This window comes from Lissotriton helveticus, chromosome 9 (assembly GCF_964261635.1).
Source record: "Lissotriton helveticus chromosome 9, aLisHel1.1, whole genome shotgun sequence".
NCBI classification, from domain to species: Eukaryota; Metazoa; Chordata; class Amphibia; order Caudata; family Salamandridae; genus Lissotriton; species Lissotriton helveticus.
In genome coordinates this window covers 545632028-545650060 of record NC_136070.1, presented here as the reverse complement: position 1 = coordinate 545650060, position 18033 = coordinate 545632028, and the positions used below count along the sequence as shown (strand labels likewise).

General features: G+C 40.9%; 1 protein-coding gene across 1 annotated transcript in view; it reads right to left on the bottom strand.

Annotated features, from left to right (window-relative positions):
• LOC144783212 (solute carrier family 22 member 6-A-like) overlaps positions 1-18033 on the bottom strand; it is a 212729-nt gene that overhangs the window by 162989 nt on the left and 31707 nt on the right. The window contains exon 5 of the mRNA XM_078662306.1: positions 4213-4381. Coding sequence (XP_078518432.1) covers positions 4213-4381 — 169 coding nt within the window. The remainder of the gene's footprint in view (positions 1-4212; positions 4382-18033) is intronic.

The following is an 18033-nucleotide window of genomic DNA, read 5'->3' as shown; positions in this document are numbered from 1 at the left end:
ACAGAGGGTTTAAGTAGGCTAATGGTGAAGGGAGGGTGGAAGTCTGGGACCATCTGGAAAGTGTTTAGAGGTGGATTAGGACGGAGGGGTAAGGTTATAAAAGGAGAAGCAGGAGGGATTTGCGCGCAATATACATAGTATATAGTGAGAGGGGAAAGATAAGATGTAAAGTGTAGACAGGCAACGTTAGAAAATGCATAATGTTAATGGAACTTTGTCGTAATGTACATCTGTATAACAATAGTGTTAATAATTATTCTGTTATTATTAATTGTAGTGACCCCCGAAGAAGGGCACCAAGCGGCCCGAAATGCATTGGGTTTACACATTGAATAAAGACTGCTTGCGATGAACTTTGCATCTCTCATATTCTTAAAAGAGGCCTGGATGGGCACAGTCTGAATAGTAGAAAATAGAAAATTGGCATTTAATCCGGTTTAGTGGATTTGGATTAAAGAGTGAATATAACGTTTTAAGAGAAGTTAAAAAATAATGGAGAAAAGTTGGAACATCATAAGAAATGCTAAAAAAATTTGGTGAAAACATGCACGCCAGGGGCGGCATGAAGCTGTGCGACTGGTTCTTTGGGGCTAGATGTAGTCCCATCACATACAAACTCTTGGGCTTAGTCACATCGCACCTTGGTACCTGGGACATGAAATCTGCAAACTAGCTTCCTCTTCTGACACTGTCACATGTTTCTTACTTGTGAAGGACATCCACTGATTTAAATGAGCTCAGCTTTGAACCTGCTTGTACCCTTGGTAAATTGTTACCGAATCGCAATTTGGAATTGCGTGTCCATACCGATTCGATATTAAGACGGGGTGTATTTGAGGCGTCCCTTCCTAATACTGAATCACAGCAGTATGTAGGAATGTTTTATGACCGAAATGCGATCACAAAACATTCACATTTTACCACCTACTTCAGGTAGGTGGTAACCCATCCGTAAATGGGAAGGGGTCCCTAATGGACCCCTTACCCTTAGTGAATGTTCATAAAATTGTGGGGCATATTATCAACAAGTAGCGATAATTATCGCTAAATAGGCTTAGCGACGATTTTTTTCTCGCTGCCTATCGCTGGATATGTTAGCGGAGACAACATGCTATTAGCAAAGTTTTTCTCCATTGTGCTAAAATATCCACCGATAGCGGCGAAATGCGTGAATATTGCTGAGAATACAGCGATATTCATGCATTATCGGCAAAATGCTCTTAGCCATGTTATCCACCTCCCATTGGATAACATGGCTAAGAACTGGTCTGGGCAGGTGTTAGTATTTGGAGATATTCGCACTTAGCGTGAATATTTCTATTGCTACGCCTGCCTTGCTAATAGGCGATAGCAATATTAGTGACTGCTTTCAGTCGCTAACTGGTTGGGTACGCCCACTTTGCATGTCATTAGTGATAAACATCGCTGACAGCGAGCCCCAAACCGCTCGCTATCGCCTAAAAGCTGTAGCTAACATCAGTTAGCGACAGCTGGCTAATAGGGCGATAGAATTATCGCTGCTTAGCGGCCGAAAACGGCCGCTAAAGCGGCGATAATTGCCTATCGCCCTACTTGATGATATGCCCCTGTATTTTAAGAGCAGACAGTGGTCCCACAGACTTCTGCCTGCTCTTGAAAAATGAAAAGAAAGCTTTTCATTTTTCTTGTTTAAACGCAACACGTTTTCTTTTAAGGAAAACGGTCTGCATTTAAAAATAATATATTGATTTATTTAAAAGCAATCACAGACATGGTGCTCTGCTGACCCAAGCAGACCACCATCCCTGTGATTTTAGAGATTCCTAATGGGTCGCAAATTGCGACCTGCCTCATTATTATTAATGAGGTAGGTCGATTTGTGACCCATTAGGAAATGCTAAATGAAACTCATGGAGTTTCAAACATTCAAACTGTGATTACCTAATTGCGATTCGCAGAGAATCGCAATTAGGTAATCATTATTTGAAATACATGATACATGTGGCCTTATATATTTGTATCTTGACTTCTCTTTGGAAGTTGGGCCCCATTTCTGGTGTGTGATGGATAACCTTGACAGTCATTTCTGTGATTCACTGACTATTAACAGTTGCAGTAAGCACTTTTGGGGACTAACCAGGAACGTGAGACAGAGTTTTCTTCAAAACTGTCTACAACATCAGTCAGTAAAATGCAAACAAACCAATGCAATTGTTGTGTATTTCATTAGAGTCACCCAGGAAATATAAACATTGCAATTCAGTAATTGTTTATAACATACCAGTAAGTCAGTAACACAGAGAAAGACTAATGAACTGAATGTCCATGACATCACACCAATAAACGGAACAGGGCACAGTCTCAGGATGCCAAAACACTTAGCCAGACGTAATGATTTTCCTGTTGTGTTACAAACATCCAGTGGTATGTTAACATTCAAGTGCAGTGACGGGTAAAACCAGAATCAGATATTAAAATGGCAACATAGCAAAGCACTTAGTCCCAGAGTCACTATGACCTTGATTTGGGGTTGCATCTCTTTTGGGATGCAGCCCTGACGCAAATTCATTTGTGGCATTTACTAAGTCGCACAAAAACCATTTTGCGTGGAAAGTAACGTAAGGCAGTGAATAGCATAACTTTGTGTGAGGTAGGTGGAGAATGGGCATTGTCATGCATCCACCCATGTATTTTAACGCAAACCAAGACCTACAAAAACTTGGATTTGTGCCAAAATGTTGTGCCTACCCGACAGAGGCGTAACAATGTAGAAAAATCTTTATTTCTCCTTGTTACTTCCTATTTCCACGTGTGGTACATTCTGCCTTTCTTGGTGAATATGGAGCGTTTCTGCTCTCTCCCTTTCACTCAGTGCAGCAAAGCTAGGCCCCCTGCTGCACTGCAGCAACATGTAAAGAGCTATTTGAATTAGATGTTGATTACATCAGGTCTGTAAGGGCCAATAAACTGGAATGTAAATAGACAGATGACCTATTGACTATTGCATTACAAACAGCCAGTGACGTGTTAACAGAGACATAGATTCAGTGTCTTTGACATTCCAAGCACTCCGCAGTATACAATAAGTAATATGTCTATTGCACTGAAAACTTTCAAAGCCATGTGTTTAGAACAGTTCTTTGACTGTCTGTAACAGTATGTGAACAGACCAATGTACTGGCAGTATAAAACACAAAACAGACAGACATGTATATAGGTCAATGCTCTGGTTGCAGACCTGTCAACCCATAAACCTTTTTCACTGCATGTGAGGGGCATGGCGTTCAGCTCTTCACTGCCTAAAAAGCTTCAAAGGGCAGTAGAAGGGGGTGGGGCAGTAGTGCGGGGACAGAGTTCAGAGCCTTTCAAAGCATAATAAGCTTTTCCTACTCTCTTTTAACTTCAAAAACCAAAGGCTTCTGAACCTGCTTCACTGGGGGAGTATGAAAAACCTTAATGGACTTTAAGGGTACAGAGCCTCAAACACAAGGCAGAAAGCTACACTAGTAGGGCTTTTCAGCTCACCCTGTGCTCACGATGTGACAATGGCTCTTCACTGCGTGACCATGTGGTCAGACAAACAAGGGATAGTATTTGCAGCAGTAAACTGCCCATGACTACGGACAACTCTGATTGCACTCAAAGGGACAGGTCATGGGTCGCAGGACCCTTGGTGACCCATGGAATATTTCTGCAAGGGAAACATGCAACTGGCAGGAAAAAGGTATTCACCACTTAAGTGAAAACACACAACCTGCAGAAGACACTGAACACACTTTCATGGATCATGTAGAAGATGACCACAACTGAATGTTCCACCTGTTGAAGTGCACTTTTGAATGAAATTCCATTGAGACATTTGTTGCTTAACACACAGCCCACCGGATGACTGTGATCGTTCCCTAGACATGCACTTTGTGTAGATCACAAAGCCTGCCTCGGTGTGCCAGCTCCACGTGGGCAAATTAACCCTTTCCTTATTCACTGCAAGATGGCCAGAGCCCGCCCGTACATTCCCCATTGGAAAAACTTCCAATCCTTTCTACAGTTAGTACCCCTAGATCACCAACACCTGAAAAGGACTTGGGAAATGCAAGGCTTTACAAAAATTACCACCATAACACATAAAATAAACTGCATATACAAGAAAGTCCAAAGAAAAAAGAAACATATCAGTGAACAGGTATACTTTGATCATGATCACTGCAATGTCTGCAATCAAGAGCCACCTACCATGAGAGTAGAAAGATGAGGTAAAACGGTGCAGACATAGCAAATTGGAGCCAACGCCAGTCCCGGATACCATATGCCACTCCTGCCAGGAGAAGTTGCCCCAGGGGGAATCCCTGGATTGGCAGGCTTACTGCCAGTGTACGCCCTCGAAGAGGCATCCACTCCAAAACTGTAAGAGATAAGAAAAACTATTGGCTATGGTTGTCTGGTAGGTGTGTATTCTTCATAGGCATCATTGAGCACCACAAAGGCACCATGAGGGACATGCATCATCTGCACATCTTACAGAACAAAAGAACAATGAAATACCCAAAATTAAGGGGCCCATTACGATTGCAGGTGGATCGACACCGCCTGGCCAGTGGTGGCGATCCACCCGCCAAATTTCCCTTGTTCTCCCCCTCCCATATTAGTATGGTGGGGGGCACTGCGGTGGACAGAAAGACCATCCGCTGCTTTTCCGACGGTCAACTTGTTGACCGGGCAGAAAAGGCCATCAATATGGAGGCTCCGCCATGGAAAGGCATGCTGTGTGCGGGCCCCCAGGGGCACTGGGGGCTGCAATTGGCATAAACAAGATGGCAGACACCGCGCGGTGCCTGGCACGTTTTGCATGCCAATGCACAACATGCATTTTGGACATTGTGTCGAGTGCTACTTGAAGCACCACCCACCACAATGCTCAATATGCGGGATGCAACCGCCAGGGTGGTGGTCGCATCCTAATGGGCATAGAGGGACCGCCGCAACTCTGGGGGTCGGTTCCGTATACCGTTACGGTGATGGGCGGACAACATCGTAATGATGCTCAAAGTTAGGACATTTACCACTACCGAGAATGTCGGTACGATACAAGGTTCACTGAAAACAAAAACATTGTGTTATCAGAATATTATGTCAAAAATATTGAGGACCAAAATATCAAGAAGGTAAGTGCAAATAGGTAAGTATAAATGTACTATTCTTAAATCGACATCTATTTATTTTGAAGATATATATATATATTACCTACTGGCGGTCGCCTAAAGGCAGTTATAGTTAGGACCTATTTTCCATAGGAAATCCGCAATATTCTATTTGGAATAACTTTGGCGCTGGTTGATGAATCTTCGCGAAATTTTCAAGCGGGCACTGAGTAAAAAGGGGGTCCCAAACCGTGTTTTCCCCTTACAATTTCCCATAGGATATTTAGCCACAGCTACAGCCCGAACTGCTGAACGGAATTACACCAAATTTGGCAGAGATGTAGTCCTCAGTTCAGACTCGTGCCTTTTCTTTAAATGGTGTCAATTTGTTCAGTAGTTCCTGAGAATATTACAGTTAAAAGCATATATATATCTATGGGCGCGGTGGATCAGCGGACTCTGAGCGCACCGTGTGCGCACTATAAGCGCACCCTTCCGATCATGTGCTGAATGCTAATTGGTTGTCAAGTGGTTGTCAACATTCGAAACCAGGAACTGTTGGCAGCCATTTTGTGCCTCGGTAAAAGCGAGGCTGAAGAAGTTAGTGGAACAAGTGTGCAAAACGTAGAAAGGGGGCAGGGTAGAAATATCCTGATCCTCTAGACCTGTTTAGGGGACCCCCAGGGCTCAACATTTTTATTTTTATTTTTTAAACCCGGCAGGTGTTTCCCAACGGGGCTTCTTTTATAATTATCCCCCGGGAGGGGGGCAAATCCCTGGGGCAAATTTTTAAATTTTATGGGTCCCCAGAGGGGCCCCGTAGTCCCGGGAAGTGCCACCCCTGGGATATAAAATAAGTGGTTGGGGGGCTCCAAGGCCCCCCTGCAAAATTAGTGGTGGGGGGGCCTCAATGACCTCCCCAAGCCCTGGGGCTTTCTGTATTGTGGGAGGTGGGCTGCGTGGCCCCCCTCCTGGAGCCCTCGAGGGCCCCTGGGGACCGGCACCCCCCAGGGCCAGCTCCTGCAGTGTCCTGCTGTTTGCTATGAGAGAGCGGGAGTCTCACGGCTCCCGCCCTCCCATAGCAAACTTGGGGGCCGATTAGGATGGCGGACTGTCTGCGGCAGGTACCGTCCACCACAAGGGCGGGGGAACCGTGCCCCCAATTAGGATGCACCCGCCACAGTGGCAGGTGCATCCCGCATTTTTAACATTGCGGCGGACGGTGCTTAAAGCACCGCCCGCCGCAATGCCAAAAAGGCATGCTGTGCGTTTCAACGCACAACATGACAGGCTCCGCGCGGTGCCTGCCATGTTGTACTTGGAAACGCAGGGGGGTACCATAGGTACCCCCCATGTGCAGCCCCCACCCCCCTTTCACCCTGGGGGCCCGAAGCGGGCCCCCAAAGCAAAGACGTATGCCTTGCCACCACAGAAAGGCATACCCCACAGCCCATCCTAATATGGCTGGCGGTGTCTGATAGACACCGCCACCATATTAGAGCTTTTCCTCCACGGTCGCAAGCCAACCGTGGCGGACGGTGTTTCTGACCCCCGCCATTGTAATATGGCGGGGGGGAATTAAGAGCGGACGGGCACGGATGGCGTACGGATCACCACCGCCTGCTTGGCGGTGGCGATGCGTCCGCCATCCTAATCGGCCCCTTGGTTTGGATTTTGAAAGAGAGAGCAGGGAAATCTGTTCTCTCTTTCAAAATCCAAACCAGATTGCTTTTCCACACGGGGAGCTGCATGTTAGCAGCTCCCCATGTGGAAAAGCAATGCCGGCTCCCAAAACCGTAGTAGTTGTGCACCAACCGTGCCGGAGTCGCGCACCCTACAGATTATGAGTTGTGCATCCAACTCGTGCATACCAGGGGGCCGCGCTGGGTGCGCGACTTCTAATTTTACCGTAAAATAATAGCCCCTATCAGTAATTTCTAATATCCTCGGGGACCCCATCCCCTGGGGCTTATAAAAAATGTTGGGGACCGTGGGGGAAGCCCTAATGCCCCCACGGTCCCGCCGGCTCCCTGCGTCCTTCGGGAGCCGGCATTGCTTTTCCACATGGGGAGCTGCTAATATGCATGTGGAAAAGCAATCTGGTTTGGATTTTATTTATTAAGAGAATATTCAGTTGTCAAAAAAGATTACTCCCAGTGCAGTCTGTCCACACCATGCATCGTAATGCTATTACAATGAAACTTTTACATCGTATATTCCATAACAACGCATGTTATTACAACGCATGCCATTACAACGCTTATTCAAGTACAACGCATGCCATTACAACGTATTTAAAAAAAAAAAAAAAGTACTTGCTTTAAAAAAATAATACGTAGGTATTATTTTATAATATACAATTTAGCTTATTAACGCATTAGTGGAATTAGTTTAAACAATACTCGGGTATAAAGTAAAATACTCAATAATTAAATGAGAGTATCTCTTGCATGGGATGCAGGGAAAATAGGGGTTTTGGGTGGGGTGGTGTATTAAAATCAAGACAAGAACTGTAAAGAAATATTATAAATATTAGATAAATAAATGTAAGAAAACACGGATTAATTGAATTATACAAATTAATACTAGGGTATAAAAGAGAGTATCTCTGGCACTGGATGCAGGGAAAATAGGGGTTTTGGGTGGGGTAGTGTATTCAAAAGTAGGCAGGAACTATAAATAAAGATTATAAATATTAGTTACAGAAATGTATGAAAACACTGATTAATGGAATTAAATAAATTAATACTCTGGTATGAATTAGAATACTCGAAGATTAATAGAGAGTATCTCTGGCACGGGATGCAGTGAAAATAGAGGTTTAGGATGGTGAAGAGCATTAAAAGAAAGGTAGGAAAAACAGGCAATTAATAAAATATTAAGTTGGAAAAAAAGGGGAATGAATGTAAATACTCGTTTAAAAAAAGAGAGTAGCCTATAGAAATACTTTTATAAGAAAAACGAGTTTAAATAAAGCATTTTGGAAATCATTTGAAAGTTAAAAATTATGGAAAGAGGCACGTTTACATAAACACGTGACATACTAAAACAGTGGAAATGAGAGCACCTGTCAACTGAAAAACGTGAGTTAAAAGAGGGAAGAGCAATAAATTGATCCCATAGATTGTTAACTAACCAAAAAGTATATAAACCACACCCGTGGGATGATTAGTTTCAATTCAGAGAATCAATACGGGTGAAGAAACTATGAGTAAGGTAATGATACAGGGCTGCGGAAGCATCTTGAGAATATCTTTCATTTCTTCAGAGGGAACATATTGTTAATGTATATTTAAAAATACATAAAACATTATGTCCCCTTCAGAGGAGTTGGATGAATTAAAACAGAGTAAGGAAAGAATATTGAATAGAGGTAAATTATGTGAAATGGTATATGTTTGATATTTTTAAAAAGCAAGCAACAATATTTAAATGATTATAGAATGTAGTATGTTTAGGTTTAAATGGAATATAATAACGAGTTGATGAAAGAACCATTACAATAAATGTAGGTGAATTAAGGAATTACTTCGTGCAAGGTAATGATTCGGAGCGATGGTATCATCTTGAGTTTATCTTTCATTTCCACAGAGGGAACATATTGTTAATGTATAATTTAATTTACATTCAACTTTATGATCCCTCAAGTGGAGTGGATGACTTTCAACAGAGGATTTGAAAGAATAATAAATAATATTTTTTTATAAATGCAAGTATATTATAATCATTGAAAAATTTACTATAAATACACTATCGACGCAAAAAGGAAATACTTTGGAATAAAGGAGAATACTCTTTATCTTTTAGAGTGAAATGGGTTAAAAGTATTTATATTGAGTAGTGCTTTTACCAATTTTCACTCGTAAAGAACAGGAGGATTATCTTTGCAAGCACTTTTTATGAAACAAATAATATAATTAAGCCTTCAAATGTTAATTAATAATGCTTTTATTTTTTAAATATGATTGTTAAATGTAATAATGAAATGAAATGTACATAAAAAAGGAAAGATGAAGAAGTGAGGGAGTGTTTGTCGTAGCACTTCTATTCTACTTTATCTGTAAAAAAAGCCCAACTATTTAAATAAAGATGACGGGACAACACTTAGATAATGTAAACATAAGGAATGACGGCTTAGGATAACATTTAAAAAATGTGGTCCAATGCGTAATACCAATGAATGAAAAAAAGATTTTGCAAGTCACCCATGTGATGATTTAAAAAGACTCAATAAAAATATTTGGAAAACTTGTGCATTTTTCTTTCAAGGACGGTTTGAAGAATTATACATTTAATGAAAGGAGACAGTACTCCACGCTAAAGGAGAAAAGTCGGCACAATTATGATAGAATAGAAATTAGAAAAATATTTCTAAATACCTTCACAGTCAACAAACTTGTAAGCAGAGTTAACAGTATAAGTTAAAAACACCCGTCTTGTAGTGCTGACTTCACCCGGGTCTTAAACGCAAATGTGTCATTATATCTATAAAGTTCCACAACATGGCCAACATGGAAGTTACGGGGTATCACTGATTCTATATTCATTCATAGTTGCATACATAAAAGATGGTGGACATGACGCATTTCTGCGATTATTAATTTTTGTTGCACATTCAGTGGAGTGTTGTAGCTGTAGTAATACAGGGCTGTGAAAGGTTTAAGTTGCAATTTTGGCACATGAAAGGCAGATGATATATATACGTATGTGGTCATTCAGATATACTGTTGAACTTGGTGTTGGAAATCAGTGTTCGAGGCTCGGAGTTGCGTTCACATCTTGTTATTGTAGAGTAATGACGTAATCTACGCGTGCCTGAAAATGTACTGTAAATACAGTGCTCATGTAAATTGCTGATATAGTTTTGGGTTGATTTTGCGCTATATAAATATGCTAAAAAAAAAAAAGGAGGAATAGCCCACACTTACTGTCAGAGGTAAGATGGTTGTATATGCTATTTATATCACAATATAGGTGTAGGAGCAGCATTTTACAAACATAATAAATACACAGACACAAATAGATAGTTGAACTGTGTACAGGCACGTGTGCTCGACTCCATTTTATTACGTTGCTGTTGGTAACAAATAGAATAGTAATCATGATATCATACATAGATATTCAATCGTAAATGGTTTATGACTTCTGCTGTACAAAGGTAGGAGCACTACATGTGAAATAATACACAGAAGATTCTATCGTAAAGGGTTCATGAGTTGTGGTGCACTAAGGTAGGGTCGGTTTGTGTGGAACCTGCGATGATGTGTGGCTCAGACAGACCGCACTGCTAAGAATGTCTTTTGGCCACTGAATTTTGCCTTAATAAGGCCATGTGGCAATTATTTATGATGCACTGAGTAAGTGGTACGTCTGGTAGTCAGCGTGTTACCTACTGGACTGCATAATCTGTAATCACGATTGAAATAAAAGATGAAACATGTATGGAATACATTGTCGAAATGTGTATGTTACATCACTGATGACATCACTGATGACATCTCAAATGACATCACTGATGACATCGCTGATGACATCATCCACGTGACAATCTGAAGCACCTCGTCATACACTAGTATAACCTTTTATCACTCACTGTAAAATACAGAGTACCATATTTGAAACCATTGACACACCAATACCAGCTACTACATACCCACTCACTGATTCCTAAGTTTACACACACAACTACCCATTCAACAACAGAATCACTTATACATGCAGTCACTAATTAATAGAACACTATGAAATGCACTTATACACATATATAGACATTGCCACATCAGCAGTCATCTTATTGGGTTATGCAGTCATCCTACTCACGCATGAAAAAAATTAATCACACTTACATTTACTCACTTACACAATTATACACACAACACCTCATTTATTCAAACACATAGTAACTCATAGTTAATATGTTAAAAAATTCCCATTACAATTATACACTCATTTATATAGTTACTCTCACAATCACTAACTCTTACATATACTTATTTATATACACCAAGTCTCACATACAATGCTTTTAATTTTTTTACTTTGTTGAAGATGTACAACTGAAACATATATTCAGTTACCAACACACAAATAAATACACTCAGTCACCCAAACAACTGTTTCTACATGCACTTTTAAACCTATACACTTAGTCAATCAACCATTCACACATCTATGCATAGAGTTACACACAACCCATCCAACCACATACACAAACTTAGTGTCCCATACAAATACTCACCTAACTAATCAATTACTAATATACACAATCATGTAGTTAGTGACAAACTGATGCAGCACGTTATACAACAGAGACAGTGATGCACACATTCACATAGTTTAGTTACTAATCCATGTATTAAGTGAGACACTTTTAATTACTTACTTAAACAGAGAGTCAGACAGCTAGTAAATCTTCCATCCAGACAGTTATATATCTACTCAATCTTCAATACAGATTGGTATATATATAATACATATTTAAATTTCAAACTAAACCACATTCACTGGATGATGTCATCAGTGATGTCATTTGAGATGTCATCAGTGATGTCACTGACCATGTCATGAATGATGTAATATGTGACATCATCAGCAGTGCATTGCAGGCGCGTGAGTTATAGTTAGCAGAACTAACTATAATGGAGAAATTTCAATGGTTTTGTATGAGTGAAATGTGCAGCTAACTATAACACCCTTGAAACCTATGTTTTTTTCAGTGAATATATATATATATATATATATGTATATATATATATATATATTTATATATATATATATATATCGTAGCTCCAATTCTCACCTGTTGAGTTGAGAAAAACCAGCTCTCACGGGAGACGTTCAGAAAGGGTTTTATTCCTGTACAAACAGACGCGTTTCAGCGATGCCTTCCTCGGTGTTTGCCGACACACCAGGAGGCTGTCATTTTTAGACATACTACTCATACAGCCACATGTGCAAGGGACTGCCTCTGCAGTACCAATATAGGCGCCATCTTTGAATGTGCAAATACATTGACTATTTATGAGTTTTCTTACTCGTTCTTTCAAAAAACACGCTATTGCATTGAATAATACAATGTTGGGATTAATGCCAAGTTTTTTAAAGTGATACTTCCAATTAATCTGCATATATACTTCATTATGCGTACAGATTGATTACCTCGCTTTTTACAATCATTATCACCCGTTATTACTTTCGATGCCTTCGTTTCATACTGGACCGTGAAACAGCTCAATTGAAAGCAGCAAAAAGCGTATTACAATCGCCATCATAAAATCGCATTCCAAATATCCCTTGGTACAGTTACTATGTTATTGCACATATTTTGCCTGTTTTAAATGCATGCTTTATCGTGCCGTAGATCGGCTTGATTAAAACACCAAAACCCAACAAGCTGTGGTGCCTATATTCACGGACACCTCAAAACTTGCATTCTAAGATTCTCTGCACCCCTCAAAAGGTACTGCTTGACTTCATGGTGCTGTGGATCGGCTATGGTCCCCTTCATTGCACATGGCTATCAGATTCATATTCATATATTGCTTTCCGATAATGCAGTTATCCACAAAAGTTATTTCAAAATCACACTTACCCACAAATGACTACTGTCTATTTACATATATGCACACGTATATGTTATCATGTCTCATTATTGTTGTTAATTCTTATTCATTTCATTTCAATTCAGACTCCCAAATGCCACGCAAATTCCTCCCCACTGTTTAAACCCTAAGGGGATTTTGTTTGGCAGTCCACTATATATCGGGACTCTAACCTTCTTAGTTTCCTCAACCTGTCACCCCCTCTGATGTTATCAGGTACCAGATCTAAACAAAAATGTTTTAACATGTTTCTGTTGCTGTCATGGTACTCAGCATAGTGTCTCGCCACTGGGTATGCCCCATCTTTCTTTGCAATTGCCCTCTGCAGCTTGACAGCTACAGAAACATGTTACAATTTTCTGATAACATCAGAGGGGGTGACAGGTTGAGGAAACTAAGAATTTATTTTTTATTCATATTCTGTAATCATCAGTTTTGATTTCTTAGGAATCAACACTCCACATGGACAAACTTCCTGTATAAATTCTTTATCTTGTTGAAATCTAAGGAAGGGGTTTGAGAAAATAATGATTAATAGAGAAAAAAATCTATTATTTAATCTGTGGACTACTGAAACTAAAATCATCACCTCAAATTATATAAGGTTACAAGCCTACTAGAGGGCTTAATCACAAAGATCAAAATGTGAATTTGTTGAATTTGAACTAAGAATAGAGTTGTTGTAACTATGGTTAATTAATTAAAATGACCTTAGCAAGAGGTGGCTGCAATAGGAAAATACAAGTGGGCAAAATGATGCGAAATGTTAAATTAACCGGGCTATATAAGTTATATTTAAATGTAAAGAAGAACTTAACAAACCCCCTTTAACTACATCAACCATAATCCTACCTGTGAGGAAACAGGAAGTCATGTGGTTACCTTCTTTTTTTAAACTTATGTATATATGTAGAAACAAACAAACACAGCTTCTAACCGTGATCAAGGTGGCAGCCGCCACCGAAACGCGTTGGTGATGCAATGCTGTTCTAAAAAACAAAGAAAATAAAGCAAAATATTGGAAAAGTACCCGGGAGTGCGAGTCCTTTCTTCTTTGAAGAGCAGAAGAATATATATATATATATATATATATATATATATATATATATATATATATATATATATATATATATATCGTCAAAGTACATACATATATGTAGAGTTATATATATTAAAACTTTGCTTACCTTATAGAAACTCACTCTTATGATATTTTTGTTCTCAATATTCTTGACATGATATTTTGCCCCACAATATTTCTGTTTCCTATATTCTGTCTAACCACCCAATATAAACACATTTCTGACTTTCTTCTTCTGCCATACCAGTCTTCACCTCTCTACATATTGTTTCTTCTCTCTCACAGTCATCTACTCTCCTTTCTTCCCCTTTTTTCCCTCTCTCCCTTTATTTTTAAATTCTACTTCCTGACACACATTTTTTTCTCTCCCCACACTTTACATGTGTGCTCTATTTCTCTCCCTTGCGTCTCCCTTTCTTTCTACAGCTTGCTTTTCGTTACTCTTGCTTGCTGCCTCCCTCTGAACCCCTATGTTTCTCCCTATACTCTAGTGCTTTATCTCACACTATCACTGTTTTGAGTTCTAACATGGGGTTGCTTCCACTCACACCAGTCTCTCTATGTCGTGCAATAAAACACTCCATGTACATGATTTAGCGTAAAAGGCTATTTATTTGGGCACGGTTGCAAAAACTTAATTTGAGCTTTAATCAACATATAATAATAATATTATTATTATTAATAATAATAATATCACCATTTGTAGAGCGCGAACAGCTACCTCCGAAGAGGTGTCCCGGAGCTAAGCAATAAATGGTGCGCAGCCATGCCACGCACTAGAAACGACCTAGATGGCGGTTTACACTGAACTGAAGAGCCAGGTTTTTACCACTTTTCTGAAAAGTGGCTCTGACTCAATCATTCAGATGTGGTTAGGCAAGAAGTTCCATAACTTGGACGCCCCCATTGTAAATGATCTGCCACCTAGGCCGGCATTCCTAACTCGTGGAACCCACAGTATATTTTTATAATTACACCTAAAGACATGATTTTGTTTGTAAATACCTAATCAGTAACTTAAATACTTGGGACACTTCCCATTGAATGACCTGAAAGCTAGGGTTAGGGCCTTAAACTCAATTCTTTTTACCACAGGTAGCCAGTGAAGCTCTTTTATATGCGAAGAGATGTGATTACGAAAAGAAACAAGTTTAATCAATCTGGCAGCCGCATTCTGTACCATCTGAAGTTTCTTGATGAGGTACGCTGGCAAGCCCAGGTAAAGTCTGTTGGCGTTGTCCAGTCTAGATGTTACAGTATGTCAGCCCCTACCAACAGTGATTTACAACTGTGATATTTTATATACTTTCAAGCATGGCAATGTTAAAAATGAACATGATACCTTGTGGCAAATACAAGCCACTACGGCTGTAACTTATTTTGTGATAATAACGATGTCACCATCCCTTACACCTTTACAACCCCCACTTAATGCAATCTTACCTCCCCTTCTTTTTCTCCCACTGCTGTGGGGCACTTGTGTAATATTTTTTGAGTCATAGGGTGACTGACCAGCTCTGAGGAGTGTTCAATGCGATTAAATAACATTGAATTTAATAATCTGTAATGCATTAGAGTTAGTTTGTTATATTTGGTAGAAATGTTCTTTGTCTGTAGCGATAGCGCACTGGGACCTTTTCTCAATGTACTGCTTCATACCCAGGTCCCAGTGACTTATTTGGGTCTACCCTTTATTTATAACTAGATGTTCTAGTGGCATGGACAATGACACTGCGGTAGTCCTCTGGCAGTAAGTGGAGGACTTTACGCAGTTGTCTCAGCTTGCTAAAACAGGTGGCTGTCACTTGCTGTATCTGCTTGGAGAAAGAAAGAGCTGTCTCCCATTTTACCCCCAGGTTTTTTATTGAGCCTGCTGGAGCGGGCGGTGTCCCCATTTCCGTTGGCCACCACGGATCCGCTGCAGGTGGTGGAATCTTGCCGAAGAACATCACCTCCGTTTTCTCCTCGTTGAGTTTCAGTTACTTATTATTTATCCAGAGAGAGATCTCCTTCATGCAGTCTTTAAAAATCTTAAAGGATTCTGCTGATTGATCTTTAAAAGGAAATACTAACTGTGTGTCGTCGGCCAGTTGCCTAAGAGTGTGAACAATGGGCCCAAGTAAATATTAAAAAGGAGCGGGCTCAGTGCAGATCCCTGAGGGACCCCACACCATAGCTTTTCGGGTCCAGACAGGTGGGGTTATAGCGAAACCCTTTGAGTGTGATTATTGAGAAATGACTTTAGCCAGGCAAGGGCAACACCTCCAATGCTGATATCCTGAAGATGCTGCACAAGTATTCGATGTTCAACCATATCAAAAGCTGCTGACAGATCCAGGAGCACCAGCATAGCTGGTATAAACAAATAACATCAAATTTTGTAAATATGACACTCCCACACCTCCCGTAAGCAATCACATCTCACGCCAACTTTCATCCCCAAGCCCTCATACTTTGCTGCATACTTCCTGTTCCACTCACTGAGCTTTTCCCATATATCCAGACTCTCCATCATTTTCCTACCAAACACCCTCCACTGAAACTCTTTTCTTGCTCGATGAAGTACCGCACACCGTCTTTTGTCACCTAAACTCCATTCTCTCACCCCCAAGGGAGTGGATACTCCTGCATGTGACTCTCCATCTCACAAGATACCGCCTTTGTCCTGCAACCTGTCCTAAACTGGCAACCACACTGCAATCCATCCTCACTCCATCCCATATGCATGTAGGGTGAGTGGGTGGACAATGTTTCTTTATTGCTAGTCCTGTGACCTCCTGACAGTGCTCAGGATCAGGAAGAGGCCAGCCATGCCCTTTCTGACTCTTATAAGCCCTAGCTATAACCCGCCCCTTCCCCACAAAAGAACCTATCTTAAACCTGCCACGTTTCTGCACAAAGCACACCGGAGGAAGACCAGTCTGCGACTCTATGTCCCCCGGGGGCCATCATTGTCATCATAGATTGTGTACTGTTTCAACTGAAGTTTACAAGATAGAAGTTTGCCTCAATGTCTTCATGCCTTCATAACAGTTTAAGAGTTTATTTTTTCCAGCCACCCCTCTCAGATCCATGCCAGACCATTCAGTATACCACGTGCAGTGATTTCAAAAGCACAATAGAGGACCAACAACATAATCTGTAGCAGAATTCTGCGCCTTTCACCCGAACAACATAAGTGCAAGCTCTTACAATATCCAAAAAAAGACGCTCACATAATGATCTCCCAGTTCTAAACCCAACCTTTCACCTACTGTCAGGTGTTGCACAGCAGCCCATGCGGATTTCTTTAAGACCCATTGACTGTTTTCACATCCTTCTTGTCCCCCCTCTTTTTCTATTTTCTGCTATTCTTACTCTTACTCTGGATTTAGGTCTGATGATGTAAAATAAGTTCCCCTCCTCCAAAAGGAGTGTCGGTTGGGTTAATAAAGGCATGTCTTTTATACTTATTTATAATAATTATAAGATCATCGGCGGGCATCATGCATGACTCCATGCCATTTTCAAATCAAGACGCTAAAGAAAGGCTTGTAAAGTTGTTTTGCGCTTTTCTAATGATCAATAAAACAGTTTTGCAGATGCTATGTTTAATACCCACAGCAATTTTTTATGTTCATGTTATAGTACCGTACCCAGGCACGGCCCGTGCAGGGCGTTATACCGGGGCAGTGACGTCAGGTGGGGGAGGGGCAGGGTGGGGGGTTGTAAAATGCGGGATATAGACCATTACAGGTAAGTACCGAAAAAAAAACCAAAAATTAATTTTGTTGCCCGCGCTGCATCACATTTGGCGATGCAGCGCAGGTAACGAAATTCGTTTTATTTTATTTTTTCGGTACTTACCTGTAATGGTCCATATCCCGCATTTTACAACCCCCCACCCTGACCCTCCCCCGCCTGACGTCACCGCCCTGGCATAACGCCCTGCATGGGCCGTGCCTGACCGTACCTGAGTTCTTTCTCCTCTTATGTACCCGGCCTCATTTCCATGCTCATTTAAGGTGACTCACCCTCTGAGATCTCCGCTGATTTATCTCTTTTCAAGGTCTGTTTTTGTTTTTCTCATGAGAAACTCGGGGCCTATTTATGAAAAAGTCAAGCAGTGCAGCACAGCAAGTCACCTGGCTGCGCTACATTGCATGACAGGGAAAGGGCAGGGATGCACCATATTTAAGGCAATATGGCGCATTCCTACCTTTCCCTTGACGCTGGTGCCCTTTTAACAGCCTAG